General features: G+C 37.1%; 1 protein-coding gene across 8 annotated transcripts in view; it reads left to right on the top strand.

The window, feature by feature from the left end:
* Nucleotides 1–24,067, top strand: part of PTPRZ1 (protein tyrosine phosphatase receptor type Z1) — a 138,833-nt gene extending 114,766 nt beyond the window's left edge. For 3 of the 8 annotated variants that reach the window (XM_084505616.1, XM_084505619.1, XM_084505621.1), the window contains exons 14-31: nt 439–530; nt 3,818–3,903; nt 6,304–6,324; nt 6,488–6,584; nt 8,291–8,373; nt 9,122–9,256; nt 10,545–10,679; nt 12,710–12,873; nt 13,597–13,680; nt 15,219–15,354; nt 16,376–16,522; nt 17,440–17,533; nt 17,725–17,798; nt 18,804–18,932; nt 20,040–20,186; nt 20,469–20,611; nt 21,308–21,443; nt 23,035–24,067. In XM_084505616.1, the coding sequence (XP_084361742.1) occupies nt 439–530; nt 3,818–3,903; nt 6,304–6,324; nt 6,488–6,584; nt 8,291–8,373; nt 9,122–9,256; nt 10,545–10,679; nt 12,710–12,873; nt 13,597–13,680; nt 15,219–15,354; nt 16,376–16,522; nt 17,440–17,533; nt 17,725–17,798; nt 18,804–18,932; nt 20,040–20,186; nt 20,469–20,611; nt 21,308–21,443; nt 23,035–23,175 (2,044 nt within the window). In that variant the 3' untranslated portion in view covers nt 23,176–24,067. The remainder of the gene's footprint in view (nt 1–438; nt 531–3,817; nt 3,904–6,303; nt 6,325–6,487; nt 6,585–8,290; nt 8,374–9,121; nt 9,257–10,544; nt 10,680–12,709; nt 12,874–13,596; nt 13,681–15,218; nt 15,355–16,375; nt 16,523–17,439; nt 17,534–17,724; nt 17,799–18,803; nt 18,933–20,039; nt 20,187–20,468; nt 20,612–21,307; nt 21,444–23,034) is intronic. The other 5 variants (XM_084505618.1, XM_084505622.1, XM_084505620.1 and 2 more) reach the window with 3 other exon arrangements.

The raw sequence follows: 24,067 nt of genomic DNA on the forward strand, positions 1-24,067 counted from the left end.
CTGCTCCATCTTCAGGCTAGCATAATCACATGAAAGTGAATGGTAATTATGTGTGCAAATTTGGATAAGCAAGGAAGACAATGGCATTTTTTATACTTGAAGTTGTTGGTTGTTGTACAGCATCTACAGTAGCTCCTGATGCGGAGTTCCTCTTTCAGCTTTCACTATGTCTGATGTCTGCTCTATCTTCTGCCTCTTGTATAGGTAAAGATGCATGAACTACATATTATGCTGAGTTAATGAAGTATCTTCAAGTTGTGTACATAATTTGGGGTATATTGGAGGAATATTTATATTATAGCAGTTACATGTGATGCTCCATGAGAACTGTTTTTCAAAACCATGATTTTGTATCTTGACTAAATGATGCCAGAATTCTGAAAGGTTTTAGGCAATGCTTTGTGTTTGCAATACTTATTTATGTTTCTTCTCCTCTAGGAAATGTTTCCAGACTGCTCACTTTTATTTAGAAGATAATACGTCACCTCGAGTGATTTCTGCTCCCCCAGCTCCAGTCTTCCCAGTCTCAGGTATTTTTTGTCAGCTGCCCTGTGGATTGGTGTTAGCTGTTGAAAGGTGTTGCCTTGTGTGTGTCTCTATGAATTCTTCACTTGTACCCACTTCTACACAGGTGCACTTGGTGGAGGCAGAGGTTACTGTTACTAATATTCTCTCCTATAGCACAGATGAGAAGTATCCTCACCTTACAGAGCAGTCACAGGGAGATGCTGTGTCTTTTAGCCAGTGTCACCCCCGTTTGAGCTACACTGAGCAGCTCTAGTTTACTGTCACAAAGCAGAGGATTACACCAGCAACACACTCTGCTGCATGTTTTCCTTTAATTGATCACCTATGTATATAACACCACCTTTACTTTTTTACCTGTGTGACCCAGGTATGCCTCATGTATCTGCATTTCATTAACAATTACAATGTTTTCATTAACTCTGATATATTTTATTGGCATGTTTTCTACCAGTAAAATTCTCTGTGAACCTCTCAAAAATGATACACAAGTACAGAATATAATCAGCATTTTATCTTTCCATATCCACTATAGTTTTTTGGAGAAGCTGTTTTTTTCTCTCTTCCTCAAAGGTATCAGAGGAGTATGTGCAGCCCTCCTTGCTCTTTCAAACTGGGTAGAATAAAAAGTAAGTTAAATAGGTTAATTCTGCAACAGACCCCAAGTCACATTTTCACAAATGAGAAAAAGATACCTCATTCCACAAAGAATGCTTTTGTAAATTTTGCAGTTACACAGGGCATTGGTTGGGCATTGGTTACCCTCAGAATGAGTAGGGGAAGGAGAATCAGCCCTTGTATAGATAACTAGTAAACACATTTAATTAAATAAACCCCAGACATTAGGCTCTGTTGTCACTGAATTGTAGGCATCTTTAAATGCTTCTTACATTGATTGCTGTTGTTAGGAGACAGATAACCTTTTTCTAAATGGTTAATAGGCAGGCATGTAGCTTGATTTCAGAAAACATGTCATTATATATGAATGTCAAGTGCCAATCATTACAGGAAATTTCAGCTCTTATTCTCTATCATTAACTGTATTGCAGTACAACTGTATAATTTTCTTGCAATTTTTCCTGACCAGCTCACCTCAGGGAGATAGTGTTTTCCATTGTCATAAGACAGAATTGCACTTACAGTTATTTGAGTGTTTAAAATATGTGTTTTGATGCTGGACATTTTACTTCTGAAATACCGATAAATATTAAAGAGAAAAGTGTTTTTTTAAGTGACTAACAGATACATAAAATATTCTATAAAATATTCTAAAGTCCAGCACTGAAAAAAAAAAAAAATAATGCTTTTACTTTATTTTGTGTACAAGAGATGTCAAGTGAGCAGGTTTTGTGTTTTCTATCACACGTGTTTCAGTGGTGTAATTTTACAATTCAGACTAACTGTCATATAATATTGGCAAAGAACATAAAGAAGGAAGAGCATTTTGTAACTGCTTATTTATAGACTTTTTTTAATTATTATAACTTTGTCCAGAAGCACACTCCACAGATCTTGTTTTATATTGAGTTTTCCTTTTGTGGAGTTTCATTGGCAAAAATTGGAGATCTGCAGTTATTCAGAAAAAAATGCCTTGGCACTTCACAGTATAATCCAAGGATCTATTAAGCACAAATGAGTGAAAGAGTAATATTAGGAACTGATATCAACATTCAGTTAGCTTCAAGGGATACCTACTATCCAGAAACAAAATATTCTCCTGAAGTCAGAATTTATTGAATTAGGAGATTAACACTGGCTAGGAAATAAAATAGTATTTACACCAAGCCTGAGATCTCTTTCTCCCTTTCTGTCCTCACTCTTAGGGTTATCCACCTTCCCTTCTGGTTTTGTGTTTGCATATGATTAGAATAAACACTTTATGCCAGGTTTCATCTCTGAAGTGTGAAGATAGTGTAACACATTTGTTCAGCTTCCCTTAGGCTTGACTGGATAAATTCACTTTTTGTATGCAGATCCATTCACGTAAGTAGAAGACCAGATGGATCTCAATACGAATCAACAAATTATTGGTAACTGAAAGCTAAAATTATTAGGTGGCCCAACTGCTGAACATCTGTTGATGTAAATATGAAGTCTTTGATCAATGTTTTTGACGTTTCTTTCTCATATGAAATAGTGCTGAACTTATATATTGTGAAATAAACATATTTTTAATCCATGAAAGGCATTCCAATAAATAAATAAATAAACAAAATTGGTATTCTTCAGAGCCAAAACCAGCTAAAATAATGTTGTCCTTTAACAGGTAATTAACAGAACAGATGACTTTGTTTACCTAGCGTATTTGCTAGAAAGAATAGATTAAAGGTCCCAAAGGTTTTTGACATGATCCCTAATGAACGTTCTACATGAGTGTTTTTCTGTATTTGTATAAAGTAGGAAGGAGATGTACTGGAATATAAACATCTGATGAAAAATTCAGACTCAATATTTGGACCCATGAGTTACATGAGTCACATTTGTTGGTTGAAAATGTAGATGTTTCATTTGTGGGTATTCAGAAAATCTTAAATCTTCCACTTATAACTTGAAGTATGAAGCCTGACGTAAGAATTTGCAGTCAATACTCCAGGATCAGACATAAAATTATATCAATAGGTAATCATGGGTAGAATGGGAGAAAATTCTTGCAGGATAAACTCATTTATTCAGTAAAAAATGTAAATTGGTTGTTGTTTCCTTTGGATGCTAATGCAAATATGCAACACATCAGTTAAAATTATACTACTCACATAATGCTGCATTAATTTAGTAGGTTAGGGAAAACGTGGCTAGTCCATGTACTGTATCAGAGTCCCAGTGCAACACTGAAGCATCCAGACTCCTCTGCCTGATCATTCTTTACGAGAATTATCCAGAATTCTGATCCTACCCTCTCCATTTGAACATCTTTTAACAAACCGCTAAACCTTCCAGTTCCCCTTGACTTTTCAGTCAAGTTCAGTCAACCAAGAGCTCTTCAGGCAAGCTCAGCATTTGCAGAATCAGCACCTTTATTTTGGGAGCTTAAGGCCAGAGCAAGACCTAGTTGAGCATTTTCCCTATCTTCCCTCAGAATAGCCATAAGTGTTTGAGAATGCCTAAGTGTTTGAGAATGGTTTTAGAAATGTTAACAGTGTTTTTATTTTTATGGGAAGCTGTATATCCGAAGTTCATGCCAAAAATTTTATTTCAGGATGTTGTGTGGATTGCCTACATATGAACTTCTTTATATGTTACTCTGGCTTTTTATTCTTCATAAATATATTTTTTGTCTTTTCCCACCCCTAAGATGATGTTGGAGCAATTCCAATAAAGCATTTTCCAAAACATGTTGCAGATTTACATGCAAGTAATGGTTTTTCTGAAGAATTTGAGGTATGGCTCTATGACGTCATCTTTCTTAGCACATACAGATAATGTTAATTTTAAGTGCCTGGGGAAAAAAAAAAAAAAAGGGGGGGGGGGCTTTTTTTCTGACTTGGGGACCAATTTCATAAGCGCATTTAAATATGAGTTTTGTAAGCCCGGGAATGACTGTTCATACCTAGAGGCTAGGGAGATTTACAAAAGCTAGCAGGACTGGTATGCAGACAGGGATGTTCATTGCTGTGATATAATGCTAAATAGTTCTGTGAATAATCTGTGCAAAAATAATGCATTCTATATGGTTTAACAGATATAGATGTAGATTTAAAGCTTTTCCAACACTAATGCCAACTTAATTTTGTAGAAGCTACATACATTTACTTGTTCCATTTACAAAGAAAAAAAATATGGAAGTAATAATGAATACATGTGACAAGACTCCTGATTAACAGGGGAGCTAATATAGAGTCTTCATATGTGGTAGTGAAAGCTTTACAATTACTCTCATACAATATATGATTCGTGTAATGTATTTCAAAACTTTGAAACATATTGTCATCGTATAATGTTACTATCACCATATGTAATTAATTCATGCAAAACTTCATTGTTTTTCACATTCATATGCATTACAAGCAATTAAAGATACATAAGTTCTAATTTAAGTCACTTATCAAAGAAACATTATAAACCATTATAAACTGTAATTAAAGCTGTGCTATTAAAGCTCTTGAAAAGCGTTCTCTAATAAATCAAAGAGTTGTGACGGAAGCATTTTTTTAATCGATCTCTATTAACTTAAAATTGTTTTAATATTCCTGCTGCAAAAATGATATTGAAAGTAAAGAAATTCATAGTTTTGCATCTTTGGGTATTGCTTCTGTTTCCCCATCTGATGTGTTGTTACCCAATAGACCAAAAATTTGATGTGGTTCACCTACCTTTATTCATAAGTTTTTCTTCTCTAATTCATTAGACATTCAGAATATCCATCCAATTTTTGGACTGAATTTGTAAATACTTCTGAATGTCCAGTGCATGTTTATATGTTATATTAAGCATGTGCATACGCACTGACTGAAATGGGCTCCACATAGACCAGCTGTTAATAAAAGCAAATATTGAAAGACTGTGTGTAAATGCAATGGTAACAGTACCCTTTAGTGAGAAAACCAATGAAGAAATCACTTTGTTCATGATCTTCTTTTCCTAAATTACTACAGTGATCCAAATACCATATGGGTCATACCAAATACCAAGTTCCTCATTGAGCATACGCCATCTAAATTTTTTCATTTTTGTTTTAATTAGAACAAAAAATTCAGTATCATCATTTCTTGGAGATCCTTTTTAGATTACTAGCTACCCCAGAATTAGTCTCTTGGCCTTTTCTTTACTGACAAAGAATATAGAAAATACAGAAGAATTTAAATCTAAACATCGCGGTCAGCATATATTTGGAGATGAGTGCACAAGGGTGGTTGAGTTTTTTGGGTATGTTACTATAAAACAACTCATATTTAAAATATAATTTTCAGACTGGTAACCACTCTTTATATATTTATATATATATTATATATATATAATTTATTAATATTATATTATATTATATTATATTATATTATATTATATTATATTATATTATATTATAAATATATTATATTATATTATTATATAATAATGTTATAATTATAATTATCATATATTATATTATATATTTAAATAGCTGAAGATAAAGATGATTAATATTGAAATAAATGCTAGAAAGTGTTGGGTAATATTGTAGTACTTTTAGTCATGACAGCTCATTTCTAATGTTGGCCTTATAAATGCTTGAGTTTCCTGTCAGTTAACATAATCAAAAAATAATAAAAAATAATAATGTATAAACTTTGTGCCTGTCTTCTCAAGCCTGTCTCCTGCAGGCAATCTTCATAAAAAGATTGGATTCATTGAGAAACGGCTGTCAGAGGGTTGTACTGCCATCCCATGAAGTTTTCTGAGTGGCATGCTGCCATGTTCCAGTAGAGGCTTCACAGCTGAATGCAAAGAGAGCGAAAGGGTTTAGCAGAGAAACTAATGCAGTTACAAGGACCATTAAGAAATCCTATTAACAGTTAAATATGTCAGAGATGTTGCTCATGTATGTAGCTTTCACAGGCATAAGGTCTAATGTTAAATCTAAAGACAGGAAAAGAGATGTCAATATTTTAACAGGAAAATTGCTTCTTGTGTCTTGTAAGAGTTACATCAAAATATTCAGCTTTGTTGTTAGCATGGAGATATATATTGCATGACCATAATTGTCTTCCATATAGTAACTGTAATTTATATAAACTCTTTTACCATTTGTTCTGTGCTGTGGAATTTGATTTTTTTTACTTTTTTTTGCATCCATTCCCTCATTAGACACTGAAAGAGTTTTATCAGGTAAGGAATTATTTCACTGCATTTTTTTCTAGCAATGAAGTAGTTGTAAAATATCATAGATAACTGGGTATAAGGTTGTGGTTCTTTTCTTGCTGACTTACTGTATTTTAAGAAAATTTATATACCTTGATACTTATTAAAGTATGATGCACATTTTTTTCAGGAAATCCAGAGCTGTACTGTAGATCTAGGTATTACATCAGACAGCTCTAATCACCCTGACAACAAGAATAAGAATCGATATATAAACATTGTTGCTTGTAAGTAAATGCATCACTTGATGATTTGTTTAAGAAACAATTATAGACAAGTATAGACTTACATCAATTACTAGAGGAAGACAAAACAAACAAACAAGCCCTCTATACTGAAAACTCTGGATACTGTTCAGCAAAATGCCTGGAGAGGAATAGTCTGATATTTCACTTCTCTTCAAGTTAGTCCTCTGGCATCCTGCTGCTGTGCTCAGCACTTGTTAGCAAGGCATATTTATTTCTTCTGTTATGACCCAAAGGGAGTTGGGAGATTTCACTGTAATATCATTTCAAAGCCAAAGGAGTAATGTTTTGATGTCAAAATTAATACACCTTTGATCTGGAATAATGATGATATATCCTCTCTTGGAGCTTCACAATCCATGGATGTATTTGCCGACATACATAAATATAAATGTACTGGTTTTATGTTGTTTTGTGCCCAGCCACAAAGTAATGTCACAGTTTCATTAGCCAAGAAATATCTTCCCCTTGCTTAGCCTCACTATGACAGACTTTTCTTCTCTGAAATGCATCTATTCAGTTTGGTTAATCTCTCTTTGAAACCATTGTCTTTAGGCTCTTGATCATTTTGGTGGTTTAATATATTTTTATTAATTCTCTATAATATTTCATCTTTGTTCTGATAACAAGCTCTAAATTAAATATAAATTAAACATTCAGTGGTGCTAGAGATTTATAGAAAAAGAGACAGAATCAACCCATTTTACAAGAGGCAATGTGGACTCTACGTCAGTTGCAAGAAATCCCATTCCACCTGGCTGAAGATACCTCTAGAGGAAAGTCACAGGTTTTCCTCTGCCACTATGTGTGTTGATATCTGATCATACAAAGAGTGCCAACCCAGCACCAGGGACTTTGTTATCACAGGGCAGTGCTCAAGCAGCTTACTAACAAGTAACTCAGCTCAAGTAACTAGGATTGTCATGTGGAACTGAATCAAGTCCATATGATAGCCAATATGATATGATAGCCAATGAAGGCTAAAGAAAGCTTCAGCTCACCCTGAGATAGCCACTTGCTGTCTGGATTACCAGAGCTGAGGCTCTTCAGATGAAGCTCCAAGCTCCCATTACTCTCTAGGCTCCAGACTCTGCTGTCTTTAATTTGGAATGAATGCGCCTAAACATCAGTTCCTGAATTGTTTGGGACATCTCAGTGCAGCCAGGATGCTGTGCAGACATGCCCCTCAGTATCCCTGTACAGTGGATACGGTAGACATTACTGGATACCTGATTTTTTTTCCCCACTATATTATACTGAAAAGTTATGACAAGGCCACTTTACACTGTCATCCTTTTCATTCATTTTTAAGAGGACTGTTTTTTACAAGAGCCTCAGGTTTTAATCAGTTGCACAATGTTCAGCTTCCAAGGACTTCAAAAAGACCATAAATTTTTCTAGGGAAAGTTGATCATGCTTGCTTTTAAATGATATTGTAATTTACTTCTGGAATAGATTTCTGAATATCTGAATCCTTGGATTCATTAATTTATTTTTCTGTGAACTAGAATTTTGTATCTGATTCATATCTAAGCACGGGGTGTTTGCACATGTGACCATCCCTGTATTACTTGTATGCATTGAAAAAATCAGTTTTTCAATTTCTTATAGAAATCTAAAGAATTCTTATAGAAAGATTATGATTCTTGGAGGAAACTATGCTTATTTTCTCCCTTGTCTTACTACAGATGATCATACTAGGGTTAAACTAGCACAGCTTTCAGAAAAGGATGGAAAACTGACTGATTATATTAATGCCAACTATGTTGATGTAAGTGCCTTTTTCTACTTTTTCTGTCTGCCAGCCCATTCATCTGTCAGTCTTTTCTGTAAATAGTGATGTGTGGAGGTGAATAGACAATTAAAAAATAAAATCATAATATCACTTTAAAAAAAAAAAAAGCCTTTAATGTTAAACATAGAAACTTAAAATGCAGGTAAAACTCCAATCGTTTCTCAGATCCATCTTGATACTGTAGCAGCTGCAGCTTAGTGAAGAGCTTTATGAAACTAAAAAAATGTTCTGTCACATCTGAGTCATTTCAGAAGCATTTCACATCTGAATGTTTATTCTTTTATACATTTTTGGTAAGTGGCTAAATCTTCTGTCTGAGATAATCTCATGAGAGGAAGATGCCAGTTGGCTGTGAGCCTTGCCGAGGTACCATTTATTCAGTTTTCGTTACCAAGTAATTTACATGCAAATGATCTTGATTCATTTCTTAAACCACTATCATAACAGATGTCTCATAATCACTATCATGTCAACATTCTGCCAGAACATGGGCATTTCAATATATATCCCATTTGTTGGAATGATAAACATTGACATAACAGTTCCATTCATGTCATCTGGTACCACAGGCTTTCTGTGATTTGGATAGTTATAAATTCAAAAGTACTTAAATGTTTTTGAGATTCTTTAAAAATAGATACGTAAAATGTCATATACCCCTCCCAACCTCCTTTTTCTTGTGGTCTCTGATTTGATAAGTGTCATTTGTTATATTTCAATTTAGGGCTACAACAAGCCAAAAGCCTACATTGCAGCTCAAGGGCCACTAAAATCAACAGCAGAAGATTTCTGGAGAATGATATGGGAACATAACGTAGAAGTTATTGTGATGATAACTAATCTCGTTGAGAAAGGAAGGGTATGAGTACCTTTGTTTCCTATTTCTCTCTCTGATGTTGATAGATCTACCTGTAACAGGCTCCTTTCTCTCTTTCAAAAATGTTTTAGATTTTTTTCTGAGCAAAAAGCAATAGTTTGTAGTAGATGTTTATATTAAGTTTGGCTATAGAAGTATAAAGATAAGGATTTGTATTACGAAACTAAAGAAAACATTTAAATTCAATTGCCAACAACTGATGTCATGAAAATAGAAAAATTCTATAACTACAAAAAATTGTCTTCTACTGAAAAAGACTTCTTGTCTGTATTCAGGAGTGGACTGAATGTTGGCCTTGGAACATACTCTGTTAACTGTCATTCTCTTTCCCAGGGGTGTCCCTGGAAATGAAAAAGCTATAGTTCAGGTGAATTTTTCTGAACACTGAGTGGCTACTTCCTGTCACTGTCTCATGGGACCCACAGTTTCTGTCTTATCACAGGCCCAGATATTCATTTGTCCAGTGAGACAACATAAGGTCAACTCCTACCAGAGGATGTCTGTTCCCCTGGTTATATGATGAGACCATGCAGGTACACCTGGGTGAAATGAGGAGACATTGCATCACCCCTGCCACATACTGGCAGCAATGCCTAAAATGCATGCAAGCTTTGTCATATGAACAAGCGTTATTAAATAATACAAACAGCAGATGTAGACAAGGGCCACACTGGGTGTTTCACCACTTTGTAAACAGCATGGTACAAACATGTATCTTCTAATACTCCTGGAAAATGTAGTATGACTGCCCTACAAAAGGGCTGGACATCACAGCTCTGTATCATTCTGGCTGCAGACAAACTCACTGTTATCTTCACTGATCAGGTGAATATACTCTATCTGTCAGGTGAATATACTATATCCATGCTATGAACCAGCCAAAAGCCACATATGACTCTACTGACTTGAATGTATTCCTGTAACTTGTGTAGATTATCTGCTACTGTCTTTCGATTTTAGAATGCCTACAGAATGGCAGGTTCCACATTATTAGAGAACTTTAAGCTCTCATAGTATGATTTAAGCCTCTCTGGTTTTTATTTTGGAGTATTCCAAATAAAGTACATCTTTGCACAGTCATCTCTCTATAGAACAAACAAAATATACATTATTTATTTTCTTGTGAGCATCATGTCTATTATAAACAAGCCATATCAAGAGTCTCTGCATGTTTTGTGCTTGACTGTGCTCATAAAATCAAATGATACACCTTGATAATTTGACATTTTTCCTTTCTTTATTTCTCTCTTTCTGCTTTGCTTTCTAACAGAGAAAATGTGACCAGTACTGGCCTGCCGAAGGTAGTGAAGAATATGGGAACTTCTTGGTTACTCAGAAGAGTGTTCATGTACTTGCCTACTACACTGTGAGGAATTTTACTGTTAGAAACACCAAGATCAAAAAGGTTTGTGATATCCTGAAAACAGATTGGGCAAAAAGAAGTGGTAACATTTTCTTGGAGTATTTTTAAGGTAGTTGTTGACAGTTTTCTACTGTATAGGTAATGCTGAATGGCATAGGTTTCAACCAGACAAGGTGCTCATCAAAATGCTTCAGAGTTGATGAGATCTGAGAGCTGAGGAGCTGAGGAGGTAGTGATGCAAAGCATAGCCGGAGGCCAGTAACAAGTAGAGTACCCCAGGGGTCAATACTGGGTGCAGTCCTGTTTAACATTTTCATTAACTGTCTGGAAGATGGGATAGAGTGCACCTTCAGTAAAGTCACAGATTACATAAAACTGGGGGGAGTGCCTGACTCAACAGATGGCTGTGCAGCCATCCAGAGTGATCTCAACAGACTGGAGAGGTGGAGCAACAAAAATCTCGTACGAAGTCCTGCACCTGGGGAAGGAAAACTCCAGGCTCCAGTACATGCTGGGGGCCAACCAGCTGGAAAGCAGCTCGAAAGTAAAGGACCTGGGAGTTCTGATAAATAAGAAGTTGAACATGAGTGAGCAATGCGCCCTTGCTGCTAAGAAGGCCAGTGATATCCAGGGCTGTGTTACACAAAGTGCTGTCAGCAAGTCCAGGGAAGTGATCCTTCTCCTCTATTCAGCATTGGTGAAGCATTGCACCTGGAGTACCATATCCAGCTCTGAGCCACTCAGTAGAAGAGAGACATGGACATACTGGAAAGAGTCCTATAGAGGGCCACCAAGAAGATCAAGGGACTGGAGCACCCTTCCTATGAGGAGAGGCTGAGGCTGTTCAGTCTGGAGAAAAGAAAGTTTAGGGTGGAATCTCATCAATGTGTATAGATACCTGAAGGAGGGTGCAAAGAAGACAGAGCCAGGCTTTTTTCAGTGGTGCCCAAGGACAGTGCAAGAGGCAATGGACATGTAAATATCAGGGTTCCATGTGAATATCAGGAAACACTCATTTGCTATGCTGGTGCCCTGCTCAATACGCACTTGAGCAGGGATGTTTGACCTGATGGCCTCCAGAGGTCTCTTCCAACCATAACCATTCTATGATTCTGTGAGATACTGGCCTACAGTATCTCACCACTGGTGTGGTGTAGAACCTTCGGGGAAGAGGATGTGATTACATGGGAGGGCTGATGTGGACCTTCCCTGACCGGTGAGAAGGAGGACAGATTTTCAGAACAAGACCAGCTAGTAGAATATGTGGGAAGAATTGAATCCTCCACCTCAGCTACCAATTTTCCTTTTTAAGGAAGGAATTTTTACTCCTCTACAAAACAGGTGAATCCAAACCTTTTCTTAAGGAAGTCAGTACCAGCATGTTCTGCAATGGCATTCTGAAAGCATAATTTGGGGAAAAGTGAGTGGTTACAAAAGAGGCTGGCTACTTTGAGGGGGATTCTTAAAGACTGTTTTATTTACAGCCACCTAAATCTTAGATATCTAGTCTCTCAGCTTCCCTGTACTATTAATGAATAAAGTACAGCACCTACTATCAAGTTTATCTCATCTATTTTAAGAACTTCTCTTTGAATAAGGTGACAGCTCTCTGAAAGTATGTCTGTCTCTCAGTTGCCACTGAGGTAAGGGGCTTAGAAAAGAAGCCTAGAAGAGGCTACATCTCTTGTACATTACTAAAGCTGGGTGACATGAATCCTACCATTTCTGTCGAGCCAGCAGAGGAGCAAAGTGGCAGAGATATCTGTTGAATTTTGAGAACAGCTGTAAATTATTATACCTCCAATGCTCTCAGCCTTTCACTTTGTCTTTCTAAGGGACAGTGAATGCCAGGTCATTTTTCCATTCAGTGGACAGGTTGATGGGACAGAAACACTGGTCCTTCCTGTTCTATTTGAATGCTGGAATATGCAGGGCTAGATAGTACTCTGGTACACTCGTTAATTATATAGGGAGAGTATTAATTCTTGAAGTATCAGGTACATAAGTAAAACTGTGAAGAGTTGCCTTTTAAATGTGGGCTGCTTCTATATGGAATTATTTTTCTGTTGCAGGGTTCCCAGAAAGGGAGGTCTAGTGGACGTGCAGTAACTCAGTACCATTATACCCAGTGGCCTGATATGGGTGTTCCCGAGTACACACTGCCCGTGCTCACCTTCGTGCGGAAGGCATCGCATGCCAAGCGCCATGCTGTTGGGCCTGTTGTGGTTCATTGCAGGTGTGCTTTTTACCACCATAAGGTTCACTCCACTTTTGTTTTGCAGAAAAAAAAAAAGAAAAAAAAAATCAGTGGTGGGTTAAGCAAAACTTCACTCTCCTGTTTAACAATTCCTGTTGGAAGAAGAATAATTTCTTAGCTGGTATTTCTGTCCTTGGTAAGGCCAACTAATCAACTCTCTATGCAATTTCTATAAGCCTCCATAATGGCTATAAACAAGATGCTGCTGCTCTGCACTATGTTCTCTTTTTTTTTTTTTTTTTTGCAAAAATGCTTTCCATTTTACTTTTTTGCACACTTCTCTACTGCTGTTTTGATTGCTATGAGCTTATCAGATATGTGTATAGATGTAATTTTTTCCTTTCTGCAAATATATCAATAGGATGGTTTTGGCTGGTGCTTTCTTTGGTTCAGGGATACTCTGTAACCCTAAGAGAAGCTCTGTGCACAAAAGAAGACTCACTCTGTTCCTGGCTGAACTACACCTCTGCTGTTTTTAACATTACTCTGCGCTCTAGCAGCCCTTTGCAATGGAGTAGCACTGGGGAGCGGTGTGAGGTCTGCATGTGTGCAGGCAGGTGTAATGTCAGTCCTCACTGAAACTGGGCAGCCCAGGGAAAATTGGTTAAAAAGGGCTTTGTAGGGCCTGGAATGACTTCACAATGCCCGTGGAGGACCAGGTTATTGTAAAATATATAAGCAGGTTCTGGTTTTCCACTGTAGTACCTCACCTTTGATGGAACATTTGGAAAGAGAACCTCCTCATGAATTCTGTCCTTCTGGAGCTGACTCTGAGGAAGCCAACAGGTAAAGTCGCCTCACAAATACTGCAAATGAAGATTTTTTTATTATTATTATTTCTGGGATGATCTAATATGACTGAAATCTGTTTTTAGCTTGGAAAATGAAAATTCTACATTTTGGTTGTTCTGCTGCTATCTGCATCTGTCTCTTCTTGAGGAGTTCAAAATAAGAGTTTTCCCAAAACACCAAGTCTGAGATCTATGCCACTGGGCTGAGAGATCAGCAGTACATTATAAACCAATTAAATTGAGTTTTTAAAAAGTAAACAGTGGTAAGTTGTGTGGCTTCAGTCAGACCTCTCCATTGGGTCACAAAAATATTTCACCTCTGTCTGCAGCAGTTTTAGTTCACCTATCACCATGCACTCTAAACTCAAGGGAAATTTAGAAAATTAACTTTTGCTTATCTTTACAGGCTCTGTGGAGTACATATCTGAGGAACTTCATGAAACCTTATTTAGCTATTTTTGTGTTTTGGTACTTTACATGTTTTGTCTTTCAAAACAAGTACTGATGCTGTCTGGTAATCTGTACTTTTTTTTCTGTGTCTCCTGGTATGTTGATAACCTGGACCTTTCATTTTTATACCATGTTTATTTAGACAACATATTACAGCAACCAAAGCTCATGCTACCCATGCTTTGTGTCACTTCTGAGGAAGAAATAGGGTGCATGAATTAGCATGTGTGGGCTGGGTCTTGATCTGTCTGCAATGGTCCGTGCAGACTCAGCGCAGTGTTGCTGCCCCGATACATGTACCAATACACATAACAGCTTCAGATAACCAAGAGGGGACCTCTCAACTTTGTACTCCTGATCCAGATGTTTAATGGAAGAAAAAAAAAATTTTTTTTTCATTTTACAGTACAGTCATTGTTATGCCAAATGAATCAGAGTTCATAACAGGAGTTGCTTAACCCTTTCTTCTGCATCTCCCCTCTTTCAGAAGGGTCTCAATCATTGCTTGCACTCTTAGCCATGTCTGAAGAGTACTAAGCTTTTCCTTTTACAGACGTACCTTCAGCACCTCTGCCACTTCCTGGGGTTTTCCTCAGTCTGGTGTCTTTGAAAGCTCTGCAGGCAGTATCTGTAATGGGTGCTATAATGCAACTTTTCCTTTGAAGTGCTGTGTATTTCAACATAGAGGAATTTGGGCACATTGACTGTGCCCCAGTACTGACATACACCGTACATTCTAGGTATACTTGACAAAGTATCCTAAGGAGTATCAAAAACATGACAATGCAGATCTGCACTTAGTTCTATTTCAATTGATATTTTAAAAATCGTTTAAGAAAACAATCATTAGAGCTATTCTTGCACACACACACACACAAAAAAAAAAAAAAAAAAAAAAAAAGGAAAGATTTTTCTTTATTAGGAGTCTTGAAGTTTCAGCAAAGTGATGTGATCATACAATAACAAAATTTGTAAAGCAAAGCCTTCCCTATGCACCAATTTGTTGAAATATACATATACAGAAAAACAATCTTTTTCATGACTATTTTACTTCAGGCTCAAGGATATTTTTTTGTTTTATAGTGCTGGAGTTGGAAGGACAGGCACATACATAGTGTTAGACAGCATGCTGCAGCAAATTCAGCACGAGGGGACAGTCAACATATTTGGATTCTTAAAACACATACGTACCCAAAGGAACTATTTGGTGCAGACTGAGGTAAGACAAATATATACCTAAAGAGAGACTTACTTTTCACATTTTTGTTTGCAGGAGGAGAGGTGATACAGTCTTCATGTTGGCAACATCAGAAAAAACAGGCAGCCAGTCGCCAGACTAGACTTTACCTTTTTGTTCCCTTATATTTCTAGTGGCATCCTGTAGGCTCCTGTAGAGTAATGCACTAAAAAAAATGACCTACCTGTAAGCTCTTGTCTGTTTATTATGGAGGTCTCAGAAGAGAGAAAACCTTTATCATGCTTCCCACAGTAGCACTTCCTTGGCAGGGCATGCATTTTTGTCATGGATTTTTTTAAGGAAACACCATTTTCAGGTGTTCAGATCTTCACTGAATGTGATCAAACAATTGATATCAGGCAATAATAAGTTGGAAAGAAGCTGTTTCAACAGAAGATTATCTATAGCTGATTTAAACTGAAGGTTATATACAGAATAGCGAAAGACCAGAAGAAAACAATAAGGGCAACAGCAGGGCATTTGAAAGTCTATTTCAGGTTCCAAGAACAGGTGTTTAGCTTCCCCGGTGCCTTTCAATAGAAGAAAAGGTAATCAACAGCAGCATGGGCACTTGTTCCAAAGGAAGTGAGAGAGAAAATAGAAGATAGCAGTAGGAACTGAGAGTGATCACTTTATTGCAAGAAAGAAATGCAGGGAGAGCCGCATAACAAGCTGACTTGAAAATTTGACTTCAGCCTATGCTTGCATTTTTAACGGTATTGAGTTAAACATGAATGTATATATGAATGTAACATACCACAGGTGGTGGGGATTTGATATTATATCATATATACATTGCATGTGTAGTTCAATTGCACTGGTAAATGCGTACTGTCACTGGAGAGGAACGGCACTCACTGTAGAGGACCCCTTTTGAGAAAACTCCTCTGCAGTAGCAAGCTGTGAAGAAATGCTGCCCATGTCAGAAGTGACAGCTTAGCCAGAGATGTCCAGGGGAAAATGAATATAACTACAGCTTAGATGCTTGGTTTTATTTTCCTAGGAGCAATACATCTTCATTCATGATGCATTGGTTGAAGCGATACTTAGTAAAGAGACAGAAGTCCTTGAGACTCACATTCATGCCTACGTTAATGCTCTCTTGATACCCGGACCAACAGGAAAGACCAGACTGGAGAAACAATTCAAGGTGAGCTCCCTGAGATAGCAGCATGAAAAGTTTTAGGGTTGTAAGCTCGAATGACCTGAACATGGGTATCCCAACACAACTTTCTTTACCTTGCCCTATCTGTAATTTAATAGAGCATGTTGACAAATGTATGCAGCTAATTGGGACCCAACAACTATTTATGTATTCTCAAATAAGATATTTTTTTTTTTCCAAAAGCAAGAGCATAAGAAACAGGCAAGTAAGCAAATTTTGGAAAATCTAACTATATGCCTTTGCATGAAGATCTCCAAAGATAAACACAACTATCTAGAAAGACTTTCCGATGAAAATTATGAACTGTATTGGTCAAATAACATATTCCCCTCAGTTTAAGGCCATGGCTATAAAACAGATATGAATTCAGCAGGCTATAAATGAACACTTCGATGTTTTTTCTGTTTGAATTGTATTAGTTGAAACAAGCGAGACAGTGAGGCCCCCATATCAGTCCTATATGCCTCTCACAGGTTTCGAGAGAACATCAGGAAGCTCCTGACTGGGGCTACCTCACATCAGGAGTTACACCATCTGTGTAACAGTGCAGATTTTTCTGTACAGACTTTTACTGTTTGCCAAACTATTTAAAGTTGTGTGAACAACTGTGCAGGCAGATTGGAAGTGACACTGGGGTGACAACAAGCAGTGGGGTGCTGGATGCAGGAAAAACTTAGAGGGGAATTTCCTTCAAAGATATGTTTAGGGCTCAAGAAACATTTGAACCATTGAAAATAGTGAAGAGATAAGTCTCTGATAACTTGCCAACTAGTTTAGCCAGATAACTAAATGTCTTAAGAGATACAGCTAACCTGCCATATGTGCACCTCTCTGTTTAATGCAGCTAATGAAATAATGACTCTTGCACAGGGACCTGATTTTTTTTAACTTCATTTTTTCAGTTGTTGAGCCAGTCTAACACACAGCAGTGTGATTATTCAACTGCACTCAAGCAGTGTAACAGAGAAAAGAACCGAACTTCATCCATCATTCCTGGTAAGCTTGTTCAGATTGGCTTCTCTGGGTGGCAAAATGTACTACACGTAGGAAAACAAAATAGACATCTGGATAACACTTTATCCTGACTGGTGGGTTTTAGTGTTGTTATCATACTGTTAAATATATGGGATAATTACAGTAATATATGAATCAATTCAAGATGTCCAGGGCTTTTTTTTTTCTTACAGTGGAAAGATCTAGAGTGGGTATCTCATCACTGTCTGGTGAAGGGACAGACTACATAAATGCTTCCTATATTATGGTAAGTCAGCTAACTGCACTGCTTAAAAATAGTGCCCCATTGTATAGCTGTTTGTGAAGCTGCCAGGTGTCCACATTTTAGTGGTGCAATCCTGATTTTGAAAGCTCCTTTCTTCCATTATTAAGTCTTTCAGTGAAAAAGTTACCTCCACCAGGGTGTACTATTACCATTGTTACTATTTTAAATTCAGTTAAATGCATTGCATTTTGACTATCAGTAGGACCAGAAATCCCATCATAGTTTTAAAAAATAGTAAATCTGAATATGGAAGATTCTTTTGAGGTTTTCTAAAGTATTAACTAATAAGTTGGCTTTTAATGGTTGTACTGTGTTTTGCTTTCCTGCCTGCTCATCTTACTGGCATGTTATGCCAGCTTTTGCAGTTGGCATAGCCCAAAGCAGCATAACTCAACAGCTTTTCATTAGCTTTCTGTTCCCTGAATTTCCTTCAACCCTTTTCCCCTTCATTAACTGAGAGTGAGAAATAAATGCTTCCTGGACATTCAGTAAAGAGAAGGGCAAGCTCCCTACGGTGTTTATGCATTAGTTCAACATAGCTGGCTTTTGTGGTAAGCAGATAGTCTGAGACATCTATGCAGTTTAATACACTATTTGGGATTTTTGCAGATCTTCCAAACATTCTGTCATTTGTTTTCAGGTGTCCAACAACTTTAGAAGTCAGGCTAATGTAGAACAATCAGCATGTGTGTCTGAGCTAATGCATTTTCATTCTGAGATGGCTGTTCAAGTACCTCCTGATTTCTTTTGTATTTTCTTATTCAAATTTTTCAAAGTTTTACAAATTGTTTCAGAGTAATTGATTTTATGCTTTTCACCTGGAAAATACAGTGGTTAAAGTTTTTTATTCTTCTAATATTTGCAGGAAGCCAAAAAGGCACAAACTCTGGAATTAACTTTTCAGGTTTCTGTTTCTGTCCAGAAGAAGACTCCTGTAAATGTTAAGAGATGGGTATCAATTCCTACTGTGATGGTTTTATTTTGCAGGGTTATTATCAAAGTAATGAATTCATTATTACCCAGCATCCCTTACTACACACTATCAAGGATTTCTGGAGAATGATATGGGATCATAATGCCCAGCTAATAGTCATGCTTCCTGATAGCCAGAATATGGTAAGATTAATGGCTGATTGTTGTGGTTTTATGTATGAATTGTAGTAGTATTACCATATTATAATATGCAGGATTTTCCCAAAAATCAATTAAAAGGTAATAATACTATACTGAGTGTAAAACTCCCCCCAAATCATCTAGCTTAACCTGCAGATCCCTACCCTGGCAAATTACAGTTGAGATGATAAGGTATTTTATCATTCCTGCATAATTTATAAAAAAAAGAGACAAACAGCAGAAGCCACCTTTTTGCAAGTTTAGCTTTGCTCCAGGACTTTTAATTGAGGTGTAATATGGCTCCCTAAGCCATTATTAAGTATGGGAGAAATAGGAGATCGTTTCTCTAGTTCATCTATTTGACTCTATAAACAGTGAAAGAAGCTCAGGTGTTCATCTTTTATGTGTAATTTAATAACAAATGAATATGGATTTCTGTTACTAGAAATGTATTTTAGGAATATCTGAGAGCTTTTAGCTTAGTACTTTGAGCATGAAAGGGCATCATGTTTGGTAATGAGTTTGGATGAAAGCCATGCATATGCTTTGGAGAGTCTTGCATGAGTGGAAAACCATGTCACACGAAGGCAATATATGTTTTTGGTGTTTTTTTCCTCATCAAATATTTTATGAATGTTACACGTCCTACAAAACAGGTGAATTTCTAAGTTTGCCTTTGTAATAAGGGAGGATGTTTTGCACCAAGAGGTGCTGGTTCATTATAAGCCCTGTAAGAAAGGCTCTCAGACTCTGTAAAGTATTAAGTATAAGTAAAGTATAAAGTCAGACTCTGTTAAATGGTCTTTCTTAGAAGTAAAGCTTTACAGGAGAGGATAGCACATATCCAGTCTGTCTGTGTGGCACAGAGCAGCACAGCACATGTTGGCTGTTCTGTGGCTGGCTAACTCCAAGGCATACCATGTTCTGGTCAGGGTCACTACAAAGGTGTCTGAAAACCATCACAGTTGTCATCCCATTCAGATTTTGAGTAACCAATCTAAATCTAGGCATCTGCATTGATTGCGTACATGGTACATTTTTATGTTCAATTAATTTTTATTTTAAGAGCTGAACAGTACTTATTTTTATGGCTTTTGTTTTTTCCTGGAGGCTGAAGATGAATTTGTCTATTGGCCAAACAAAGATGAGCCTATAAACTGTGAGAGTTTCAAAGTCACTATGATTGCTGAAGAACACAAGTGTCTGTCTAATGAGGAAAAGCTTATAATCCAAGATTTTATTTTAGAAGCTACACAGGTAACGCTGTCATAAACTCTCAGGATTTGGTTTGTTAAAGGTAATGCCTATGCTTTTGCCACATTTTCTATGGTAAATGAGTGGTAAAATCCCACACCCTTGAAACACCCAAATAGGGAGTAATCTCTGTAGGCAATGTGGGGACACGGGGAATAAGACAGTCCAACTTCCACAGGGGTATGGTTTTGTATCTGGAGACTGGAGCCAGACTGTAGCAGAGGCAAGGATAAGAATTCAGTGAATCTTTCACCAAATAGATTTATGCTTTTTTCACTCTTTTAGGATGACTATGTACTTGAAGTGAGGCATTTTCAGTGTCCAAAATGGCCAAATCCTGACAGTCCTATTAGCAAAACCTTTGAACTGATCAGCATCATCAAAGAGGAAGCTTCCAACCGCGATGGACCCATGATTGTACATGATGAGTAAGCATTGCAGCCTACAGTTGTTTTTCATGCTTTTGTGTAGAGCCATTTATTATCTCATTTACAGTGAAAGCCACTGAAACAAGCCACAAAGTCTGCACCTAACAACAGTGCTGCTGCTTCTGTTTCAGTTGCATCAACAAGAGAAACATTTTGTATTTATCCCGCTCTGAATGTTCTCAATTCAGCTCTATCATTTTTATAGTCCAGGTAATTGCCGAGTTGGGCACTGGAGAAGAAATCTATCAGGGCTTCATTGCGTGTTACTGAGGGAAGTAAGACTATTGAGATGAGGCATCCTACCCTCTGCCAGCTGTTTAGCAGTGGTCATAAATACTGAAATGTAAAAGGGCCCTGAGGCCTCTGGGATTTGGTTAGTAGAGGACTATGTCTGAGACATATGTCATATGTCTGAGACATATGGAAACTATGTCTGAGACAGGCTGTTAAAGACTTTCCAGAAGTTGTAGCCAAAAGCTGTGAAGATTGTGTTAAGGCGCTGCTGTGCAGTCCTGTTTTAGGAAGATGTAGACATCACATCACAGAAATTCATTTTATCGATTTATCCTGGCTTCTGTATTTTCTCCATGTTGAAACTTGACCCAGTTTCTAGAGACTTTTCTTTGTGTTGTGTTTTTTGCTTCATTCTTTTGTTTTGTTGTTACTGTTGTTTTGTTTTGTTTTCACTTTACAAAGGCATGGAGGGGTGACAGCAGGCACTTTCTGTGCACTAACAACACTCATGCACCAGCTGGAAAATGAGAACTCAGTGGATGTTTACCAGGTAGCAAAGATGATAAATTTGATGAGGCCTGGAGTCTTTACAGACATTGTAAGTAAAAACCAAAATGTGTGCATTTTTTTTTCTAATATGTGTGGTATTATTAGCATGCTTACATGTTAGGGCAACATTATTGCACCATCAGTGTGTTAGTTTCTGCATGAGTTAATCAAAACTATCCTCTAGGGATGCTGTAGTGGACCTGGTGTTTATTCCAAAATCTGGAATTTCCCATGAAACTGTTATGCAATTATCAAGTGAGCTTATTCTAAATGTGCAGAGCTGCCACAGTCCTAATAAAATCTGCACTGTTTCATGTAAATAATGGCTTTAATCCATCAAGGAATACATTTCTACTCTAAATAGACCCTGAAGTAGTTACCCTATTTTCCCATTCCAGGATGGGCTCTCATCTTTCGTGATCTGTTGAAGGGTCACTTGACACAATTGTCACTGTGCTTACAGGAAGAAAAGACTTGAAAACTGTAACAAACTACAATTACCTACTAAGTCAGCATCAGACAGATGAAAAATCATTACAGAAATAAAAAGCTATGAACCCTGCCCTTGTTCATAGAGCTACAAATCCAAACACTGTAGTTACACTGGACATAGTAAGGAGAACACTTCAGAGTGCAGTGTTAGGGTTAGGGCTACAACATTCCTGGCAGCATAAACAGGACATGACGCAGGACTGACAGATGGTTGTAAGGTGCAGCTGCCCCTTCCCTTGTCCAGATAGCACAGACTGAGGTGCCTGGCAGATGGCACAGTGAACATGGGGACCCGTCTCACCTAGCGGCACCATCAAGTCCTTCACTATCCTGGCCCTATAAGCCTCCCGCAAAGACCTAGGCCCTTAATCTCAGAATTCAGATTTCCCATGCTCCTGCCACCATTTCCTACTCACTGCTCTGTCCACCCTAATACTCCCAACCTATTTAGTCTATCCTACTGTTCACCTTCCACCACAGGAGCTCTTTATCCTCATATATCCATCCTAGTACCCAACACAACTGTACCCTTTCACAGCATCCACTGTTACCTGGTGCCTGCTGTCCCAAGATGCTGCCCTACACAGAGCACCCAGCTGTTTTTCTGTAGTCCGTGTGATTTCTGGCACTCCCCATTTCACACTGCACCTGCCTGGGATCCCTTTCCCTCTAGGCAGTGGTCTCCTCAGCAAATCTTCTCAAAAAAATTGCAATCTCTCCTCCTACACTTCACAAGGTCTTCAAAAACAGAAGCAGGAACCAAAAGTACCACCAGAAGGAAAATAAATAAAAAAATAAAAAATAAATAAAAAAAGAAAAAGAGAGAGAGAGAGAGAAAGAAAAAGAATAAACCATGTTTAAGGAAAAAAAAAAAAAAAAAAGCTAACAGCTAAATTGAAGCCCTAATCCTGACTCCATTCAGTCAGTGGGAACTTGTGCTCTTTAATGTCGTTGTCTGCATTGTGTGCAGGGGGAGTCATTTGTCTGAAAATTAATAAAGCTGCTAAGTAACACAACAAATTGTGGAGCACAATACATTAACAGACTGACACATAAAGTGTTAATTACTTCTGAGTGACAGCATTACCGGGTATTCTAGTGCTATTATTTATGACAAAGTACTGAACTTTTCCTCTTTTCTCCTTCAGGAACAGTACCAGTTTCTGTACAAAGCTATTCTAAGCCTTGTCAGCACAAGGCAAGAAGAAAACCCTTCAGCATCTATGGACAGTAATGGCTCAGCTTTACCTGACGGAAACGCAGCTGAAAGTTTAGAATCCTTAGTTTAAATAACAAAGCAAATTAAACACACACACACACTTGAACCACATCGGTCACACCTGGAGTTTACCATTATTATTTTCAGTTTTATACTTTGTGAGGGGGAAATCTGTCCAGCTACTGTATGTATAATCAGTTCCCAACCTTCGTTCCAACAGAGTCATTCCTGTGACACAACTTTACTGTGGAACTTTTATCATTAACAATGTGTGCCTTTTCTTGAAAGATTTCTTGTAATACATTGTTATGTCCAGACTAACTTGATTGACTTTTACAGTGTTTCTAAGAATTGAATTGTGGTATGTTTTTTCAGTATTAGTTTTGATTTATCTGGCTTTACTTTTAACTTAAAAATATCATATTTATAGATGTTAGGGGATTCTCAATTACAAACAAACATGTTATGGTTTTAGGATTTGATTTATTTGCTGTATTTATAACAATTTACATTTGCTAGAAATATAACTTTTAATATAGTAGAATGTAAATAAAATACTGTTCTCCATAACATTCAACATTTTAAGATTTCAATTAGACATTTAGAATAGTAATCTGATACTTACTGTAAATACTGCTACTTCTATAGTGACTCCATGGACCAAATTTATATTTATAATTGTAGATTTTTATATTTTACTACAGAGTCAGTTTTCTAGTTCTGTGTAATTGCCTTGTTAAAATGACGTAGTCCAGTATGTTCTTATTTTAACAAAGTCTTCTGATATATAATTGTGCATCTTAAGGAATTAACCTCATATAGCTGCATGTGATTTTAACTTTTTGTGGGGAATAGAAATCATTTGTTTTGAAAGGAAAAGTTTTTATGAGAATAACACCTGTACTTGGCATTGTTAAATTGTTTTTACCTATGGCATTGCAAAAATAAATATAAATATTCCA

Source organism: Aythya ferina, assembly GCF_964211825.1.
Source record: "Aythya ferina genome assembly, chromosome: 1".
Taxonomy (NCBI): Eukaryota; Metazoa; Chordata; class Aves; order Anseriformes; family Anatidae; genus Aythya; species Aythya ferina.